This window comes from Pelodiscus sinensis, chromosome 30 (assembly GCF_052426305.1).
Source record: "Pelodiscus sinensis isolate ZL-2025 chromosome 30, ASM5242630v1, whole genome shotgun sequence".
Classification (NCBI taxonomy): Eukaryota; Metazoa; Chordata; order Testudines; family Trionychidae; genus Pelodiscus; species Pelodiscus sinensis.
The window spans coordinates 13324141-13345639 of record NC_143081.1 but is presented as its reverse complement, the minus strand read 5'-3'; the positions used below and the strand labels follow the sequence as shown (position 1 = coordinate 13345639).

Genomic DNA, 21499 nt, shown 5'->3' with positions numbered 1-21499 from the left:
AAGGGCAAAGTTCAGTGTCTACTACAGTACTGAAGAAATGATCTAGTTTCTTAGACACAGTCCATGTAAGTCCTTGAGAAAAGGGTGAGATTTCTTCCTTCCTTCCTTTCTTTTTTTCTCTATCTTTCTTCTGCATGGGTATTTCTACACTTGCACCCTCTTTCGAGAGAGGGATGCAAATGAAAACATTTGAAATTGGAAATGATTCCAGGATTTAAATATCCTATGCTTCATTTGCATATTCGAATTGCGCGCTATTTCGAAATAGCTTAATTTTGAAATAGACTCTGTTAAGATGTGGTTATTTCGAGAGAAAACCCTTCTCTCGAAATAACCCTTATTCCTCATACACTGAGGATTACCAGTTACTTTGGGAGAAAGGTTCTCTCTCAAAATAACCGCATCTTAACAGCCTCTGTTATTTCAAAATAGCGCTACAATGTGAAAATGCAAATGAAGCACAGGATACTGAAATCCCAGCTTAATTTGCAATTTTGAATGTCTTCATTTGCATTCCTCTCTCAAGAGAAAAGACAGGACTATGTAGCATTTTAAAGACTAACAAAATGGTTTATTAGGTGATGAGCTTTCTGCGCCAGACCCACTTCCTCAAATCAATATGTCTGGCCCACGAAAGCTCATCACCTAATAAACCATCCTGTTTGTCTTTAAAGTGCTAAATAGTCCTGTTTTTTGTTTCAGCTACACCAGACTAACAAGGCTGCATCTCTATCACTTCTCTCAAAAGAGTGTGCAAGTGTAGACAAACCCTACATGGACATTACTACCCAAATTCTGCAAGGAGTTTCACGTTTTTGAAAGGTTCTGGGTCTCTTCCCCTCCCATTGAACCCATTCTCGATGGCTAAGGGGTCTTTCTTGTCAATTACACTGCTGAGGAGTAGGTGACAAATGTTGGTACTAGTGAGTGGACAACTGTGATCGGGCTGTTCCCTGTGCAATTCTGTAGCTGGGTACATTAAAAATTGAAAATGTTTGGGTTTGGGTGTTTCACTTTCCTACCATGTGAGATTTCCTGTCTATGCAGACATCTTTGCAGGGAAAAGACAACATTAAAATATCTCTATCTATGCTGATCATAATATAAACCTGGCTACAAATAAATAAAATGGAGAAAAAAAATGAGGTTTTGCCAAACATTATTCTGTTTAGTCTGATGTCCCTCCTGCACCCAAAGGAAAAGAGATTAGTGAATTAAAATCAATGGCTGTGTCTAGACTGGCCAGTTTTTCTGGAAAATCAGCCACTTTTCCGGAAAAACTTGCCAGCTGACTACACTGGCCGCTTGAATTTCCGCAAAAGCACCGACGATCTCATGTAAGATTGTCAGTGTTCTTGCAGAAACACTATGCTGCTCCCGTTCGGGCAAAAGTCCTTTTGCACAAAACTTTTGCGCAAAAGGGCCAGTGTAAACAGCTCAGATTTGTTTTCCGCAAAAAAGCCCTGATTGCGAAAACGGCGATCGGGGCTTTTTTTGTGGAAAAGTGTATCTAGATTGGCACAGACGCTTTTCCACAAAAAGTGCATTTGCGGAAAAGTGTCCGTGCCAATCTAGACGCTCTGTTCCAAAAATGCTTTTAACGGAAAACTTTTCCGTTAAAAGCATTTCCGGAAAATCATGCCAGTCTAGACGTAGCCAATAAGAAAAAGTAAAAGAGGAAAAAGCAATGAAAAGTGCCCCCCCAACTTTGGAAATCAACATTCCTCTGCCTCATTTTTAATAAACAAACAGGTGAAAGAGGACAGATCAGGCTCCATTAGAAATCGTCAATGCTCCACCTGTATTGGCCTCATCCCAGTGCTGGGCCTGGCACCGTGGCCTTGGTTGTGACCTGCGTCCACTAGGAATTGGGAAAAAGATACCAAACTCTCATCGTGCTTTACCAGCATTTAGACAGAAGCAAAAGCATCTGGATTCACATCAGAGAAAAACCCAGCTGGCTGTTCTGTTTCAAACATCTGTGGCATTTGGATTTAAATAACTGATGCCGACACACGACACAAGAATTCCTGGATGGACTTGAAACTGTGCCTACACGAACATATCCCACTGGGGAAGGTCGTCTGTAATTAGGCCCTTTGGGTGTTAATTAACAGCAACTTGATTGCATCATGGACTCTGAAATATTGCTAGTAAGTTACAGGGAGTTTTCAATAGCATGGACCAAATTGTGCCCTTCTAGTTCCATTGAGGTTACATCGGGGTACAACAGGGGTATGTTCCAATTGATCTCTATACACCACAGCTGTGTCTACACTGCATCCCTTTTACGGAAAAGGGATGCAAATTAGACATATCGCAATAGCAAATGAAGCGGGGATTTAAATCCCACCCGCTTCATTTGCATAAACATGGCTGCCGCTTTTTTCCAGCTCGGAGCTTTGCCAGAAAGAAGCGCCAGTCTACACGCGGATCTTTCGGAAAATAAAGCCTTTTCCAAACGATCCCTTATCCCTTTTCAAATAAGGAATAAGGGATCTTTTGGAAAAGGCTTTATTTTCCAAAAGATCCACATGTAGACTGGCGCTTCTTTCTGGAAAAGCTCCGAGCTGGAAAAAAGTGGCAGCCATGTTTATGCAAATGAAGCAGGGGATTTAAATCCCCGCTTCATTTGCGATTGCGATATGTCTAATTTGCATCCCTTTAATGGAAAAGAGATGCAGTCTAGACACAGCCCACTGGAGCAAGTTGAATTCCTCCGTAGTTTTATGTATTTTCACTTCATATTTGGGATCATTCGAAGTTCTCTATCGTCTCACCAGAATGGGCCATAAATAATCCAACCATCAATAAAGGGAACACAAAAATGTTATATTGTAACCAACCCCTACTGCAAGCAGATCAGGGGCACAGTTATAACACCCACTAAAATACACCCCATGCCCATATAGCTGGGAGATTGGGTTTAGCACCTCGATTTCTCTCCAAATGGTCAGAGTAGTCACCGTGTTTCTTTGCCTAAAGGTGCAGATAGGAACTAGTGAGAGTTTCAAAAGCAGTAGGAACTGAGATATAAAAAATGCACTCTGGCTCCTAACCGCCTAGAGGTGCCTAAATCCCAGAATCCTGCCCCGGTGGGATTCTCCAAACCTCCATGCAGCTGCTCCCAAACTTTGCAGGAATCTAAAGACACCTTGAAGCCTCCTTTTTGGATTCTGTATGTTGCAGAGGCTTCTGTCTGTCTCTGCATAAGGGGCTGGAGCACATGACCTACGAGGAGAGGCTGAGGGATTTGGGCTTGTTCAGTCTGCAGAAGCGAAGAGTGAGGGGGGATTTGAGAGCAGCCTTCAATTTCCTGCAGGGAGGTTCCAAAGAGGCTGGAGAGAGGCTGTTCTCAGTGAGGGCAGATGGCTGAACAAGGAGCAATGGGCTCCCGTTTCAATGGGAGAGGTCTAGGTAGGATATCAGGAAAAACTGTTTCCCTAGGCGGGTGGGAGAAGTGCTGGGATGGGTTCCCTAGGAGAGGGTGGAATCTCCATCCCTAGAGGTGTTTAATGTCCTGGCTTGACAAAGCCCTGGCTGGGCTGATTTGGTTGGGATTGGTCCTGCCTTGGATAGAGGACTGGACTTGATGACCTTCTGAGGTCTCTTCCAGCTCCATGGTTCTTTGATTCTATGTGTGCTGTCTGCAGGAGATTGAATAAAATACCCTGGTTCAGTGATTATTTGCCTCTTTCACAGCTGCACATATGAAGAGACACAGGAGGAGAGAGAGAGAGAGCAGACTTAGGAGTTCTTCTGGGGAGAGGACTCCATAGACTATGGCGTTTCTTTACAAGGTGGAAGACTGACGACCTCTCCACAGCCTACGGCAGGAGGGAGGAGAAGGGTGGGTAATGAATATGGGTCTTCACACCAACTGCGCTCGTCTAACCCCCTGGTAAAATGGTATGGGGGGAAGAGTAAGACAATGTTCCCTCTATTTTTTTCCATTCTTGTGTGGAATACATTTTGTGATATGCACAGAGGAATGTGCAAATGTGCACCACCCATAGAAACACCTGCTGCTGGCCATACAAGCTCTGCTAATTGTCTGGGTGGCACTGGAATCTCTCCTGTGTGACAGCACAGCTGCCTTTCCACTGCACCCCCACTCGGGGGTCTGCCCTCTCTGGGTACCCCCAAGTCCCTATGCCCAGCTTGCCCCATGGACCATCATCTTCTAACCCCTGCCCCAGAAGCAACCAGCAGCCTAACACAACTTGCATCCTTCATCTGCCCTAGCTGCCTTCCTGCAGCCCTGGTACCCTGAGGCCTTGTCCCAGGCCCTGCAGCCTGGGAGCTCGTCTGGCCAGAGGTCCCCAGCTCTGCCTGCCTCTCCCCAGGCCTGCTGTAACTACAGCCCTAGTGCTCTCCAGGATTGCTTCAGGCCCCACAGCCCTGCCTGCCTTCCCCAGGCCTGCTCTACCTTCAGAAACCCTCCTGCTTCCCTAGCAGCCTGGCCTCTCCTGCTCCCCAGCTAAAGCAAGAGTGTTTGTTCTCCCTCCTTATTTATACAGCTCTCAGCTGGGCCCTAATTGGCTCATACTGGCTACAGCTGCTGGCTTCAGGGTTCAACGGCTCCAACCCTCTCCCAGGCTGGGTTTTAGCCCCTTAGAGGGCCAGTGGGGGTCAGATGCCCCGTCCCACCCAGCTACAGATCGGCATAGAACCCAACCCAACCCAACCTCCTCACTCACTGTGACAGCAACATGGTTTGTCTACTCTTCTGAGGCATCCCTGAAAAGAAAGAGGGTCCTATTAAGTAGAGAACAAACACAACCAGCTTCAGAACCACACTACTGATGTGAAACTCCATGAAGAATTTGAACACTGGTGTTCATGCTTGGACGTAGGTCTGATAAAAATAAACCACTTTCATAAAGACTGTCTCTGAGAGAATCAAGTTTTTGAGAGAATCAGACTGTCTCTGAGAGAATATATTGAAAGAAAGAAAGAAACAAACTCAAACGGGCCATATCTAAGACACTACATAAGTTCAGCTCTAGTTTACTTTTGGCTACAATTTGTCCTTTTAGAGTCTATGCCTGTTTCTGAGAGAACCTTTTTTCTGAATGAGGTAAAATGAAGTTGTCAATAATCAGAGGTAGATTCATATAATTAAGAGTGGGAGCTTCTAGGCTGGGTGAACCAAGAGCATGGAACCCAATGGGATCACTCCCACAAACTCTCTGGGATGTAGGGGATAGGTCAGTGGTTTGAGCATTGTTCTCCTAAATCCAGGGTTGTGAGTTCGATCCTTGAGAAAGTCATTTTCAGTTTAGAAAAGAGGAGACTGAGGGGGGATATGATAGAGGGCTATAAAATCATGAGTGGTGTGGAGAGGGCAGATAAAGAAAAGTTATGTATTAGTTCCCTAAATAGAAGAACTAGAGGACACCAAATGAAATTAATGGGTAGCAAGTTTAAAACTAATAAAAGAAAGTTCTTCACACAGCGTGTAGTCAACCTGTGGAACTCCTTGCCAGAGGAGGCTGTGAAGGCTAGGACTATAATAGAGTTTAAAGAGAAGCTAGATAATTTCATGGAGGTTAGGTCCATAAAAGGCTATTAGCCAGGGGATAAAATGGTGTCCTTGGCCTCTGTTTGTCAGAGGCTGGAGAGGGATGGCAGGAGACAAATCACTTGATCATTGTCTTCGGTCCACCCTCTCTGGGGCACCTGGTGCTGGCCACTGTCAGCAGACAGGATACTAGGCTAGAAGGACCTTTGGTCTGACCCAGTACGGCCGTTATTATGTTCTTATGTCATTTAGGAATCTGGGGCAAAAATCTGTCAAGGATGGTACTTGGTCCTGCTGTGAAGGCAGAGGACTAGACTCCATGACCTTTCAAGGTCCCTTCCAGTTCTAAGAGATAGGCATTTCCATTCATTTCATTATAAATCAAGATTAGGATGGGATGGTAACATATCTTTATCGTGCCCGTGTTGTATCAACCAACCATTTTCATAGAGACCATCTCTGAGAGAATCAAGTTTTGTAGGAATATATTGAAAAAGAAAGAAAGAAAAAGTCAAATGGGCCGTATCTAAGAAATTACATTAGTTCATCTCTATTTTACTCTCGGCTACAATTTGTCCTTTCAGAGTCTATGCCTGTTTCTGAGAGCAGCCAGTTTAAGAACAACTTTTCTGAATGAGGTAAAATGAAGTTGTCAATAGGGGGCTGGAACATATGACCTACAAGGAGAGGCTGAGGGATTTGGATCTATTTAGTCTGCAGAAGAGAAGAGTGAGGGGGGATTTGAGAGCAGCCTTCAACTTCCTGCAGGGGGGGTCCAAAGAGGATGGAGAGAGGCTGTTCACAGTAGTGACAGATGGCAGAACAAGGAGCAATGGGCTCAAGTTATGGTGGGAGAGGTCCAGGTTGGATATTAGGAAAAACTATTTCACTAGGAAGTTGGCGAAGCACTGGAATGGGTTTCCTAGGGAACTAGTGGAGTCTCCATCCCTAGAGGTGTTTAAGTCTCGGCTTGACAAAGCCCTGGCCGGGTTGATTTAGTTGGGATTGGTCCTGCCTAGAGCAGGGGGCTGGACTTGATGACCTTCTGTGGTCTCTTCCAGCTCTATGGTTCTATGATTCTAATAAACAGAGGAAGATTCGTATCATTAAGAGTTGGAGCTTCCAGAACAGGTGAACCAAGACCATGGAACCCGATGAAATTACAGAAATGTTCCCTCTCACTCCCTGAAACTCTCTTGGATTATAAATCAAGATTTAGGATGGGATGGTGAAAGACCTTTCTCGTACCAACCAACCTAGAAGACACACCCAAGTCCATCAATTGGAAATGATGGGCGTTGAGAATTCAAACACGGGTCAATCTACCCTGTAGCTGGGAGATACAATTCCCAGCTTGGGCAGACCTATCTTGCACTAGGTTTGACCACGTTCGCAGGCTAGAATTATTAATGAGAACACGGAAGCACAGACAATGGCTTGTCCTGTGCATGTCCCTAGGATCTGAGATAGGACCCGGGTCAGGCAGCTAATTTTGCGGAAAAACTTGCCAGCTGTCTACACTGGCCATTTGAATTTCCGCAAGAACACTGACGATCTCATGTAAGATCGTCCGTGTTCTTGCGGAAATACTGTGTTGCTCCCATTCGGGCAAAACCCCTCTTGCACAAATCATTTGCACAAGAGGGCCGGTATAAACAGCACAGGACTGTTTTCCGCCAAAAAGCCCCGATAGTGAAAATGGCGATTGGGGCTTTTTTACGGAAAACGGCATCAAGATTGGCCACGGACGCTTTTCCACAAAAAGTGCTTTTGCGGAAAAGCATCCTGCCAATCCAGACGCGATTTTTCCGAAAATGCTTTTAACGGAAAACTTTTCCGTTAAAAGCATTTCTGGAAAATCATGCCAGTGTAGATGTAGCCCCTGGTGTGTTATTGTTAGCACAAAAGCTCAATCAGAGATTGTGCATGTAGCTCTACCGGAACAGGGGATTACACCACCCAGATGCCATGTAGACACACCTAATAAGACACATGCTGAAAGCCCACAGAGGCTGAGTTGTGTGTGAAGGTCTAGTCAGTTGTCCATATAGAACACCAGAACTAGAAAGGACCTTATGAGGTCATCAAGACCATTTCCCTGCCCTCCTGGCAGGAACAAGCGCCATCTAGATCATCCCAGACAGGTGTCTGTCCAACCTGCTCTTAAATATCTCCAGAGATTCCACAATCTCCTAGGCAATTTTTTCCACTGTATAACCACCCTGACAGGTAGGAAGTTTGTCCTAATGTCCAGCCTCAGAAGAAAGAACAGCTGAACCAGAATATGCATTGGCTGGGATTTGAACTCAACCCAACACTTTAAAAGACATCTATGCTAGCCACTACACAACTTATGGTGGAACCACCACAGGCATCCAGAGGAAGTTGCAGCCTTTAATATAGGCAGCTGTGAAAGAAACACAGCACAACACCAAAAAACCTCCTAATGACCCACCAGGGGTTGTTACCACAGGGTAAATTGAATGGTGATCATGAATATTCAACAAGTGCAAAGGAGAGAAGAATGTAACCCCATGTAAAGAAATGTAGGAGAATTTGAAAAGAAAATTCACCGGGAGAATGTGCCTGGAGAAAAATGGAACTTGGAGTAAAAAGGAAAAATATAGAACGAATGAGAAAAAATACAAAGAGAGAGAGAGAGAGAGAGAGAGATTTCTCCAAATGTTGTGAAGAATAAAATCCAGACATATATTTGCTTTTAAACCAAAGGTACAAGAGCCAATAAATCTGAAAACTCCTCCTTGCTTCTCTCCTACACACACTGGGTTAGACCCTACCTACGGAGCTCTTCCCGCCGCTGACTTAGGAAGGGTGCGTATAAACTATATTCACCCCAGAAGTGGGAGGGGTACTTTGGCGCTGGTATAACAAGAAAGTGCGACAGAGTAATGGAAATCCAGAAGAACCCCCACCCCACGGAGAGAAGAGAGAGTATTTTTGTTGCACAACTTTTATGAAGAACACACTTCATATGGTGAAAAATAAATACAGCCACTCTTCTACTTACGATCACACCGTCTTACGACAATCCGTACTTAAATCCAACCTTCCATTAACCCCATTATAATATTTTTGAGTTGAGAACCATGTCCATCAAGTTTCTCGATCAGTAAGGGTATTTCCGACTTACAAACAAATCGAGTTACGACCATGTGTTCGGAACGTAACCCTTTCGTAAGTCGGGGACTGCTTATACATGACACACACAGGGACCCAGTGAAGGATGTACGTTCATGGAAAATAGGTTCATAATGGTGATTTTTCAGGGCAGGTGGTGTTCCTGCCCTCTGTGTGTCAGAAGTTGGGAATGGATGACGGAGAGGGATCACTTGATGATTCTCTGTTCTGTTCGCTCCCTTTGGGGCACCTGGCATTGGCCACGGTCGGAAGAGAGGACACTGAGCTGGATGGATCTCCCCTACGACAATCTTTACTTTCCTACATTCAAAATCTAAGAGCCCTTCATCTTTCTTTGTTGGGCATGTTTTGCTTTAGCACATCTGCCTTCACTTCCTCCCCTGCTGGATGGAACAAGCAATCTCATTCTTTCTCGCATGGTGGCTGATGCTTGATCAGGAGTTTTTCATTTCTTAATCGGATTTTTTTTCCATTTTAACTGCCCTCTATTAACTTTCACACTGATGATCTATTGCCAGTTTCGCCCTGGCCCTGCCTTCAGATGTGCAGAGCGAAGACTATTTCCTCTAGACTGTATTTTTCATTCTCTTCTACAAGATATATTTCCATTTTCTCAGTAAACACCTTTTGATTCCTACCTGAAGTTTTGGATCACAGAGCACTTCTTTGGGGGAAGGGGTGTTTTTGTTGGAATTCTCTTTCCCAGAAATGTATATGTCTTCTTCTTGGTAACTCTAGATCATCCCTCACAGTTGTCCATCCAACCTGCTCTTCAATATCTCCAGAGCTGGAGGTCCCACAACCTCCCTGGGCAATTTATTCCAGGGCTTAAACATCTGGACAGTTAGGAAGTTTTTCCTAATGTCCAACTTAAGAAGACAGGCAAGTCTAGGGAAGGGGAGGGGAACCTCAGGCCTGGGGACCAGATGCAGCTCTGGCTTATCTGGATCCAGCCCTTGAAGCTCAGGGCTCCCCTCTCAGAATTGGGGATCCCACACTGATGAGAGGTGGGTTTTAGTTTCCCACTTGTGTGCAGCCCCTGGTGGATGTTTCTGTGGGTCAGTGGCCCCCAGACCTCAATGAGTTTCCCCACCCGACCCCGGTCTAGAGGCTCAGGCCCATGTGATGGCCAAGCAGCAGTTCCCAAGACCAGGCCTGGCTCAGGGCAACAAGCAGCACAAAGACAGTTTAGGGTCCCCACCTCTCTGCACAGTGCAGCAGCAGGTTAAAGACCCAGGCCTTATTCAGGGGCAGAGCAGCAAACAAACAAAGAAGGCCCAGTCCTTATTCAGAGCAGGGCAGCAAGCAGTTGAGGCTCAGGTTGCAGGCTTGGGCAGAAGTTTCTAAGCCCAGGTGCTTGGTTCAGGTGGGGCAACAAACAAATAACAGTTTGGGGTTCAGGCCTGTCTGTAGTGTGAGTAGGAGTTGGGTCTCCTTGCTACAAAAAAGCCGGGTTTTGATAAAGAATGATTCTTACACCATCAGGTTTTCAGTAAATAAATGTTTATTAAATGTTTGACAATTGGAAAGAAGGCAGGAAGGAATGAGGGAATGAGAGGAGTGGTTGGGGTAGAAAGAAAGGAAGGGAAGAGAAGGGTGGATGGGGACAGGAAGGAAGGAAGGGAAGAGATAGAATCATAGAATAATAGGACTGGAAGGGACCTCGAAAGGTCATCGAGTCCAGCCCCCCGCCCTCAAGGCAGGATCAAGCTCCGTCTACACCATCCCTGACAGATGTCTATCTAACCTGTTCTTAAATATCTCCTGAGAGGGAGATTCCACCACCTCCCTTGGCAATTTATTCCAATATTTGACCACCCTGACAGTTAGGAATTTTTTCCTAATGTCCAATCTAAACCTCCCCTGCTGCACTTTAAGCCCATTACTCCTTGTCCTGTCCCCCCTTAATCTTCTTTTTTCCAAACTAAACCAGCCCAGTTCATGAAGCCTGGCTTCATAGGTCATGTTCTCCAAACCTTTAATCATTCTTGTCGCTCTTCTCTGTACCCTTTCCAATTTCTCCACATCTTTCTTGAAATGTGGCGCCCAGAACTGGACACAATACTCCAGCTGAGGCCTAACTAGTGCAGAGTAGAACGGCAGAATGACTTCACGAGTTTTGCTTACAACACACCTGTTGATACAACCTAGAATCATATTTTCTTTTTTTGCAACAGCATCACACTGTTGACTCATATTCAACTTGTGGTCCACTATGACCCCTAGATCCCTTTCCGCCATGCTCCTTCCTAGACAGTCGCTTCCCATCTTGTATGTATGGAACTGATTGTTCCTTCCTAAGTGGAGCACTTTGCATTTCTCTTTATTAAACCTCATCCTGTTTACTTCTAACTTGCTAAGGTCATTTTGAATTATGTCCCTATCCTCCAAAGAAGTTGCAACCCCACCCAGTTTGGTATCATCTGCAAACATTATGTGGTTGGGGTAGGAAGGAAGGAAGGAAGGAAGGAAGGAAGGAAGGAAGGAAGGAAGGAAGGAAGGGAAGAGAGAGGTGGATGGGGATAGGAAGGAAGGGAAGAGAGGGGTGGTTGGGGTAGGAAGGAAGGAAGGAAGGGAAGAGAAGGGTGGATGGGGACAGGAAGGAAGGAAGGGAAGAGAGGGGTGGATGGGGATAGGAAGGAAGGGAAGAGACGGGTGGTTGGGGTAGGAAGGAAGGAAGGGAAGAGAAGGGTGGATGTGGACAGGAAGGAAGGAAGGGAAGAGAGGGGTGGATGGGGATAGGAAGGAAGGGAAGAGAGGGGTGGTTGGGGTAGGAAGGTAGGAAGGGAAGAGACAGGTGGTTGGGGTAGGAAGGAAGGAAGGGAAGAGACGGGTGGATGGGGACAGGAAGGAAGGAAGGGAAGAGAGGGGTGGATGGGGATAGGAAGGAAGGGAAGAGAGGGGTGGTTGGGGTAGGAAGGAAGGAAGGGAGGAGAAGGGTGGATGGGGACAGGAAGGAAGGAAGGGAAGAGAGGGGTGGATGGGGATAGGAAGGAAGGGAAGAGAGGGGTGGTAGGGGTAGGAAGGAAGGAAGGAAGGGAAGAGAAGGGTGGATGGGGATAGAAAGGAAGGAAGGGAGGAGAGGAGTGGATAGGGAAAGAAAGGAAGGAAGGAAGGAAGGAAGGAAGGAAGGAAGGAAGGAAGGAAGGAAGGGAAGAGAAGGGTGGATGGGGATAGGAAGGAAGGGAGGAAGGGAAGAGAGGGGTGGATGGGGATGGGAAGGAAGGAAGAGAAGAGAGGGGTGGATGGGGATAAGAAGGAAGGAAGGGAGGGAAGAGAGGGGTGGATGGGGATAGGAAGGAAGGGGTAATCTGTTCACAAGGACTCAAGTGGCTCCTGCCTAAGACACTATATCAGTTCATCTTTATTTTACTCTGTGCTAAAATTTGTCTTGTTGGATTCCACGCCTGTTGCTGCAAGAAACCAGCTTATGAACAGCTTTCTCCAGGGAGTCGTTCACCTCCTTGTTTCGCAGGCAGTAGATGACGGGGTTGATCATGGGAGTCAGGACCGTGTAGAAGACCGAGAGTACCTTTTGTAGGACATAGGGAGTGCTGGCTGTTGGAACCACATAGACAGTGATCACGATGCCATAGTAAAGTGTCACCACAATGAGGTGGGAGGAGCAGGTGGAAAAGGCCTTTCTCCTCCCGGAGGCGGACGGGATCCTCAGGATGGCGGTGATGATACACACGTAGGATGCCAGGGTCAGTAGACAGGGCACAAGTGTCCCTACAGCAGCGACAATAAATGAAAGAATTTGCAGAGTCTGGGTGTCATCGCAGGAGACCTTTAGCAAGGGGGAAATGTCACAGAAGAAATGGTCAATTTCTTTGAAATCACAGAATCTTAATTGGAACAAGAAATTATTTACTATGGCGATGCCCAGAAAGCTGCTTATCCAGGACCCCACCACTAGTTTCATGCAAACCCGGCCGTTCATCAGCACTACGTAGCGGAGGGGGTGGCAGATGGCGAGATACCGGTCATACGACATGGCCATGAGCAGCAGATTTTCTGTAGCTGATATGACAGCAAAGAAATACAACTGCACGATGCAGCCATTCACAGAAATGCTTCTGTCTCCACTCAGGAGACTGGCCAGCAGCCGGGGCAGGATGGCGGAGCTGTAGCAGGTCTCCAAGCAGGCCAAGTTCCCCAGGAAGAAGTACATGGGGGTGTGAAGGTGCTGATCAGTCATAACTAGAGCAATGATGAGGAAGTTCCCGGCCAAAGTCAGAAGGTAGATCACTAGAAACACGAGGAAGAGAAGGGGCTGCAGCTCAGGGTCATTCCCCAATCCTAGGAGGATGAATTCTGAGATGAACGTTTTGTTTCTTTCTTCTACATTCTCCATAATCTGTATCTAGAAAAGAAATCCATGAAATACTGATGGAATTAACACAGTCTGGTTGTGCTGTCAGTTAGACTGGCTTTAATCTGGAGTAGACAACCCCTCGTCTCTGCATCCCTCAATTAGGAAACTGAAATTCTGTGTAGACTGCAGCTCTTCTGGAATAAGAGAGGTCATGCAGAGGGAGACCAGGGCTGGTGGGGGATTTGAACCTACCTCCTTACACTTGCTAATTAGAGGCCCTAGACCCAAGGTCACACCAGAACACACCTCAGCACCCTATCATTGTGATGTCCCTTATCCTGCCTTCCTGGTGCAGGAGCCAGGTCCATCCATGGGGACAACTGGTGCTGGCAGGGGCCAGGCCAGGGGTATCCCGGAAAAGTAGTGCTGCATCCAAGGAACGCATCCGCTTTTCAAAAAAAAAAATTGGAAAAACAGACACGTTCGTTTGCCATCCCTGTAAGCCTCACTGTACGAGGAAGAAGGGATGTGCCGAAGAGGAGGATTTTCCACCGTATCGACGGACCAACTTTTTGAAAAGCCCCTTCCGAAAGAAACACGGAAAAAGATACAAACTGCAGTTTGCTAACTTTTTCCAACTTTTCTTTGCAGAAGATTCCAAAATTAAAATAACAGAGAGAGCAGAAATGTTGAAACCAAAACTCCAAAGCAGCAAAAAGGAGATGTCTCGTTTTAAAGACAATTAATGCACATACAATTTAGATCTCAATAAAAATCTCTTCTCACATTTGTATTAGCTATATAGATCTGCTGGAATAAAAGCAACAAAGAGATTAACGCCTATGGCCATTCTTATCTAGGCTTCCTAGTTCGAACTACCGTTACTCCTCGTGAAATGAGGAGTAACGGTAGTTCGAACTAGGAAGCCTAGTTCGAACTACCTAGTTCGTGCCCCGTGTAGCCGCACGGCACGGGGTTCGAACCAGCGGGGTTTTAAAAATGGCGGCTCCCCGCTTATGCAAATGAAGCCTGGAAAATTCAAATCCCAGGCTTCATTTGCAAGTGCGGTATGCCTACATTACCCTCCTAGTTCGAACTAGGAGGGTAGTGTAGACATACCCTCAGTGAGGAGAGGAACATGCACACTTGCGCTATCCAGAGGAAGTGGGCTGTGCCCCTGAAAGCTCATGATCACATCTACATGGTTTGTTAGTGTTTAAGGTGCTACTAGATTATTTGTTGGTTTTTTAAAAGTGTTTCCTGTTACGGACTCAATCCGCTTCCCCTCTGAAATATTTAACCCAGACACGTCACGGCAAGGTGCACCGGTTTAGGCAAAGCTACAAACAAGTTTATTAACGACAAAAGATTATAGTGAACAGCAAACAGATCAGAGCAGGTTACCAGCAGATATTCAAAAATACCAACGGAGAATAACACATTGGTTAGACTGACAATGCACAACCAGTTTCTCACCCTGACGGACGGTGATACAAGGAAATGGGAAGATTCTCAAGGCACAAGCTGAAATTTCATGGCTGGTTGGGTTTCTCGGGTTTCCATCCGCAGGTGAGACATCACGTTAGCCTGGGTCTGGTACTCCCGCTACCGGAGCCTTGGTTCCTGAGATTTTTCCAGGCGTCCTCCTGCATGGCTTGTGAAGAAGAAACAATGAGATCGTGCCCTCTCATATAAAGCTTTCGCATAGGGCGGAGACTCTTGTCTCAAACCGTGGCTCGCAGACCCGTGTGTGGAAAAATACAGACATCCCCATACGGAGTCTAGAGACACGGGGCCCGGTCCCCTGGCCTTGGAGAGTCTTTGCAACTTTTAATGATGGGCTCTCTGAGGTGTTCTCAGGAAGTCTCACCAGAGACGAGGGAAGCTTTTCCTAAGGACCGTTGTTTCCCTAATGGCTCGTTACCCTGCATAGACCTATTATAAACAGTTATCTGGACTGCAAGCGTATTTCCAAGTGGGACTTTATCAGGTGAAACTGTATCTGAAAAGCGGCTATATAGTTAATATTCCCATCTTTAGATGTGACAATCAATACATTCGTAGACATAGGAGAATGAAATTCAGTACACCATAACTTTTCCTGTGATATGACCCATCTTACAAAAGAGCTGCAGAGTTATGCATTAATAATCTCCTAATAATATTACTACGTAGAATACAGGGCATGGGGGTCACACCTTCTGTCCTCCTTTCCATTCCTCCTGGACTGAACAACCAATCAGAAGCATTCTCACACTTCAAACTCCTTGTAGAAAAACAACACTGGCCTGTGACCCTCTTTGGGTACGTCTACATAGCAGTGTTATTTCAGAATAACATAGTCCATCTGTGTCTACTCTACAAGCAGTTATTTCGACATAATGTCAAAATACTGTCCAGCTGAAGGACTTCTTCCTCTGACTCCTGTAACGCTTACTGCACTTGAGGGGTGGGATAGCTCAATGGTTTGAGCATTGGCCCTCTAAATGCAAAGTGGTGAGCTCAATCTTTGAGGAAGCCATCTAGGGTAAAGCTGTCAGGGATGGTGCTTGGTCTGACCATGAGGGTAAGGGACTGGACTCAATGAACTCCCAAGGTGACTTCCAGCTGTGCATTTTCATTTTTTATTATTATATTATGAGGAGTAGTGAAGTCAGAGGGAGAGTGCTCTTCCTTGGACTTCCTGCTGTGTAGACAGCGCCAAAAGCCGAAATAATTTATTTAGACTAAAACGCCGCAATTGACGTAGCTCAAGTCATGTCGCTTATTTCGACTTCAGCCCTGCTGTGTAGAAGTGCCCTCTAAGTCCACTTTTTTGGATTGTCATTAAAGGTGAGGCCTTCGGGTACATAAGGCAGCCATGGTGAATGAGCTGGGTCAACGCAGAGGGAGATGGGGATGGCCTATAATAGTTGGCCTATAATAGTTCTGTGTTGGCCTATAATAGTTCTGTGACTCTCAGCTACTCCTGACCATTGGCCTAATGGAAACGGAGGCAGGTTTCACTTCCTCTCTGAGCTGGTTGCTCATATCTAAATCCTCTGGCTGGTTTTGAAATCTCAGCCTTAGCTCCCCATTAGTAAATTTCACGGAGCTCAAAGCTCCGCAATTCCAGGCATTTACTAAGGCTGCCATAGGGACACTTGTGCCCTGTCTCCTGACCCTGGTATCCTACGTTTGTATCATCAGCACCATCCTGCAAATCCCGTCCACCACTGGGAGGCAAAAGGCCTTTTCCTCCTGCGCCTCCCACCTCACTGTGGTTACAGTTTACTATGGGACCCTGATCGCTGTCTATGTGGTTCCTACAGAAAATATACTTGGTCTTCTACACAGTCCTGACTCCCATGGTCAACCCCGTCATCTACTGCCAGAGAAACAACGAGGTCAAGGAATCCCTGAGAAAAGCAATTTGTAAATTCGTTGATTTGAGAAACAGGCATAGAATTTAAAAGGGCAAATTTCAGTATATACTACCGTACCGAGGAAATGATTTAGTTTCTTAGACACAGTGCCTACGTCTAGACTGGCATGATTTTCCGGAAATGCTTTTAACAAAAAAGTTTTCTGTTAAAAGCATTTTTGGAAAAGAGCATCTACATTGTCACGGACGCTTTTCCCCAAAATCGCCGTTTTCGCGATCGGGGCTTTTTTGCGGAAAACAAATCTCAGCTGTCTACACTGGCCCTTTTGCGCAAAAGTTTAGCGCAAAAGGGACTTTTGCCTGAATGGGAGCAGCATAGTATTTCCGCAAAAAGCACTGATTTCTTACAGTAGGAAGTCAATGCTTTTGCGGAAATTCAAGCGGCCAGTGTAGACAGCAGGCAAGTTTTTCCAGAAAAACGGCTGATTTTCTGGAAAAACTGGCCAGTCTAGACACAGACAGTCCACGTGAGTCCTTGAGAAAAGGGTGAGATTTCTTCTTTCCTTTGTCTGATGTCCCTCCTGCACCCAAATGAAAAGAGTTTAGTGAATTAAAATAAGTAAGAAAAAGTAAAAGAGGAAAAAGCAAAGAAAAGCCCCCCCTCACCCCCAGCTTTGGAAATTGACATTCCCCTGCCTCATTTTTAATAAACAAACTGGTGAAGGAGGACAGGTCAGACTCCATTAGAAATCGTCAATGCTCCACCTGTATTGGCCTCACCCCAGTGCTGGGCCTGGCACCGTGGCCTTGGTTGTGACCTGCGTCCACTAGGAATTGGGAAAAAGATACCAAACTCTCATCGTGCTTTACCAGCATTTAGACAGAAGCAAAAGCATCTGGATTCACATCAGAGAAAAACCCAGCTGGCTGCTCTGTTTCAAACATCTGGGGCATTTGGATTTAAACAACTGATGCCGACACACAACACAAGAATTCCTGGATGGACTGTGCCTACACGAACATATCCCACTGGGGAAGATCGTCTGTAATTAGGCCCTTTGGGTGTTAATTAACAGCAACCTTGATTGCATCATGGACTCTGAAATATTGCTAGTAAGTTACATGGAGTTTTCAATAGCATGGACCAAATTGTGCCCTTCTCGTTCCATTGAGGTTACATCGGGGTACAACAGGGGCATGTTCCAACAAAGCCAGGGGTATGTTCCAACTGATCTCTATACACCACAGCTGTGTCTACACTGCATCCCTTTTACGGAAAAGGGATGCATATTAGACACATTGCAATCGGAAATGAAGCGGGGATTTAAATCCCACCCGCTTCATTTGCATAAACATGGCTGCCGCTTTTTTCCAGCTCGGAGCTTTGCCGGAAAAAAGTGCCAGTTTAGACGCGGATCTTTCAGAAAATAAAGCCTTTTCCGAAAGATCCTTTATTCCTCTTCACTTCATATTTGGGATCATTCGAAGTTCTCTATCATCTCACCAGAATGGGCCATAAATAATCCAACCATCAACAAAGGGAGCCCAGAAATGTACCATTGTAACCAACCCCTGCTGCAAGCAGATGAGGGGCACAGTTATAACACCCACTAAAATACACCCCACACCCATATAGCTGGGGGACTGGGTTTAGCGCCTCGGTTTCTCTCCAAACGGTCAGAGTAGTCATCGTGTTTTTTTGCCTAAGGGTGCAGATAGGAACTAGTGAGAGTTTCAAAAGCAGTAGGAGCTGAGATATAAAAAATGCACTCTGGCTCCTAACCACCTACAGGTGCCTAAATCCCAGAATCCTGCCCCAGTGGGATTCTCTAAACCTCCACGCAGCTGCTCCCAAACTTTGAAGGCATCTAAACTCAGCTTGAAGCCTCCTTTTTGGATTCTGTATGTTGCAGAGGCTTCTGTCTCTGTCTCTGCATAAGGGGCTGGAGCTCATGACCTACGAGGAGAGGAGGAGGGATTTGGGCTTGTTTAGGCCGCAGAAGAGAAGAGTGAGGGGGGATTTGAGAGCAGACTTCAAGGGGAAGGTTCCAAAGAGGCTGGAGAGAAGCTGTTCTCAGTGAGGGCAGATGGCTGGACTATTTCCCTAGGAGGATGGTGAAGCACTGGGATGGGTTACCTAGGAAGGGGGGTGGAGTCTCCATCCCTAGAGGTGTTTAAGTCTCGGCTTGACAAAGCCCTGGCTGGGTTGATTTGGTTGGGATTGGTCCTGCCTTGGGCAGGGGGCTGGACTTGATGACCTTCTGAGGTCTCTTCCAGCTTCATGGTTCTTTGATTCTATGGCTACGTCTACACTGGCATGATTTTCCGGAAAGGCTTTTAACAGAAAACTTTTCAGTTAAAAGCATTTTTGGAAAGGTGCCTCTAGATTGGCAGGATGCTTTTCCGCAAAAAATGTTTTTTGCGGAAAACAGTCCTGTGCTGTCTACACTGGCCCTTTTGCGCAAAAGTTTTTCGAAAAAAGACTTTTGCCCGAACGAGAGCAGCACAGTATTTCTGCAAAAGCACTGACGATCTTACATGAGATCCTCAGTGTTCTTGCGGAAATTCAAGCGGCCAGTGTAGACAGCTGGCAAGTTTTTCCGCAAAAGCTGATGATTTGGGGGAAAAACTTGCCAGTCTAGACACAGCCAACCAGCTTCAGTGGAAGTGGAAGAGAGCCAGAACTACACAAAAGATGTGATGCTCCATGAGGTATTTGGACACTGGTGTTCATGTTCGCATGGATGAAGTAGAATGCTTTGTTGAAAAGCGTGTCTGTGGAATCACCACAGCTGCTAAGAAAAAGTTGCAGCCTTTAACACAGGCAGCTGTGAAAGCTACAAAGAGAGAGAGAGACACAAACACACAAACCCCTCCTAGTGACCCATCAGGGGCTGTTACCACAGGGTACATGGAATGATGATCCTGTATATTCAACAAATGCAGAGGAGAGCAGAACATAACCCCATGGAAAGAAATGGAGGCAAAATTGACTGACTGATTTTTCTGTGGGTCAGCGGCCCCCGGATCCCAATGAGGTTTCCCCCTCTCTGGTCTAGGGGCTCAGGCCCATGCAATGGCCAAGCAGCAGTTCCCAAGCCCAGCCCTGGTTCAGGGCACCAAACAGCACAAAGACAGTGTAGGGTCCCCGCCTCTCTGCAGGGAGCAGCAGAAGTTTATAGACCCAGGCCTTATTCAGGACAGGGCCTTAGCAAACAGAGCAACCCCAGGCCTTATTCAGGGTTTGGCAGCAACACACAGAGCAGGCCCAGGCCTTATTCAGTGCGGGGAAGCAAACAGTTGCAGGTTTGGGCAGCAGTTTCTAAGCCCAGGTGCTTGGTTCAGGTGGACCAACAAACAATTAACAGTCTGTGGTTCAGGCCTGTCTGTAGTGTGAGTGGGGGTTGGGTCGCCTTGCTAGAGAAAAGCCAGGGTTTGATAAACAATGTTTCTTACACTATGGCTGTGTCTAGACTGGCCAGTTTTTCCGGAAAATCAGCCACTTTTCCGGAAAAGCTTGCCAGCTGTCTACACTGCCTCCTAGAATTTCTGCAAAAGCACTGACTTTCTACTGTAAGAAATCAGTGCTTCTTGCGGAAATACTATGCTGCTCCCATTCGGGCAAAAGTCCCTTTTGAACAAAACTTTGCGCAAAAGAGCCAGAGTAGACAGCTGAGATTTGTTTTGTGCAAAAAAGCCCCGATCGCGAAAATGGCTTTTTTGCGAAAAAGCGCGTCTAGATTGGCCACAGACACTTTACCGCAAAAAGGGCTTTTGCGGAAAAGTGTCCGTGCCAATCTAGACGCTCTGTTCTGAAAATGCTTTTAACGGAAAACTTTTACGGTAAAAGCATTTCCGGAAAATCATGCCAGTCTAGACATAGCATATCAAGTCTTGTGTAAATAAATGTTTATTAATGTATGACAGATGGAAAGAAGGCAGGCAGGAAGGAAGAGGGGTGGATACAGGGAAGAGGGGTGGATGGGGATAGGAAGGAAGGAAGGAAGGAAGGAACCAGAGGGGTGGATGGGGATAGGAAGGAAGGAAGAGAAGAGAGGGGTGGATGGGGATAGGAAGGAAAGGGTAATCTCTTCACAAGGACTCAAGCGGCTCCTGCCTAAGACACTATATCAGTTCATCTTTATTTTACTCTGTGCTAAAATTTGTCTTGTTGGATTCCACGCCTGTTGCTGCAAGAAACCAGCTTATGAACAGCTTTCTCCAGGGAGTCGTTCACCTCCTTGTTTCTCAGGCAGTAGATGACGGGGTTGATCAGGGGAGTCAGGACCGTGTAGAAGACCGAGAGTACCTTTTGTAGGAGATAGGGAGTGCTGGCTGTTGGAACCACATAGACAGTGATCACGATGCCATAGTAAAGTGTCACCACAATGAGGTGGGAGGAGCAGGTGGAAAAGGCCTTTCTCCTCCCGGAGGCGGACGGGATCCTCAGGATGGCGGTGATGATACACACGTAGGATGCCAGGGTCAGTAGACAGGGCACAAGTGTCCCTACAGCAGCGACAATAAATGAAAGAATTTGCAGAGTCTGGGTGTCATCGCAGGAGACCTTTAGCAAGGGGGAAAGGTCACAGAAGAAATGGTCAATTTCTTTGAAATCACAGAATCTTAATTGGAAGAAGAAATTATTTACTATGGCGACGGCCAGAAAGCTGCTTATCCAGGACCCTGCCACTAGTTTCATGCAAACCCGGCCATTCATCAGCGCCACGTAGCGGAGGGGGTGGCAGATGGCGAGATACCGGTCGTACGACATGGCCATGAGCAGCAGATTTTCTGTAGCTGAGACGACACCGAAGAAATACAACTGCACGATGCAGCCCTTCACAGAAATGCTTCTGTCTCCACTCAGGAGACTGGCCAGCAGCCGGGGCAGGATGGTGGAGCTGTAGCATGTCTCCAAGCAGGCCAAGTTCCCCAGGAAGAAGTACATGGGGGTGTGAAGGTGCTGATCAGTCACAACTAGCGCAATGATGAGGAAGTTCCCGGCCAAAGTCAGAAGGTAGATCACTAGAAACACGAGGAAGAGAAGGGGCTGCAGCTCAGGGTCATTCCCAAATCCTAGAAGGATGAATTCTGAGATGAGTGTTTGGTTCCTTTCTTCTACATTCTCCAT

General features: G+C 46.4%; 2 protein-coding genes across 2 annotated transcripts; both read right to left on the bottom strand.

The window, feature by feature from the left end:
- Window positions 1–12062: 12062 nt before the first annotated feature.
- On the bottom strand, window positions 12063–13040 carry LOC102443707 (olfactory receptor 5AP2-like). The gene has a single exon (XM_006135631.3). It carries the CDS (start codon window positions 13038–13040, stop codon window positions 12063–12065), a length of 978 nt encoding a protein of 325 aa, XP_006135693.3.
- Window positions 13041–20521: 7481 nt separating this feature from the next.
- Window positions 20522–21499, bottom strand: LOC102443457 (olfactory receptor 5AP2-like). The gene has a single exon (XM_006135630.3). It carries the CDS (start codon window positions 21497–21499, stop codon window positions 20522–20524), a length of 978 nt encoding a protein of 325 aa, XP_006135692.2.

Bases quoted from the DNA above. Each gene is read 5' to 3' on its own strand.
- LOC102443457 (XM_006135630.3), bottom strand. From the start codon at position 21,499: ATGGAGAATGTAGAAGAAAGGAACCAAACACTCATCTCAGAATTCATC.
- LOC102443707 (XM_006135631.3), bottom strand. From the start codon at position 13,040: ATGGAGAATGTAGAAGAAAGAAACAAAACGTTCATCTCAGAATTCATC.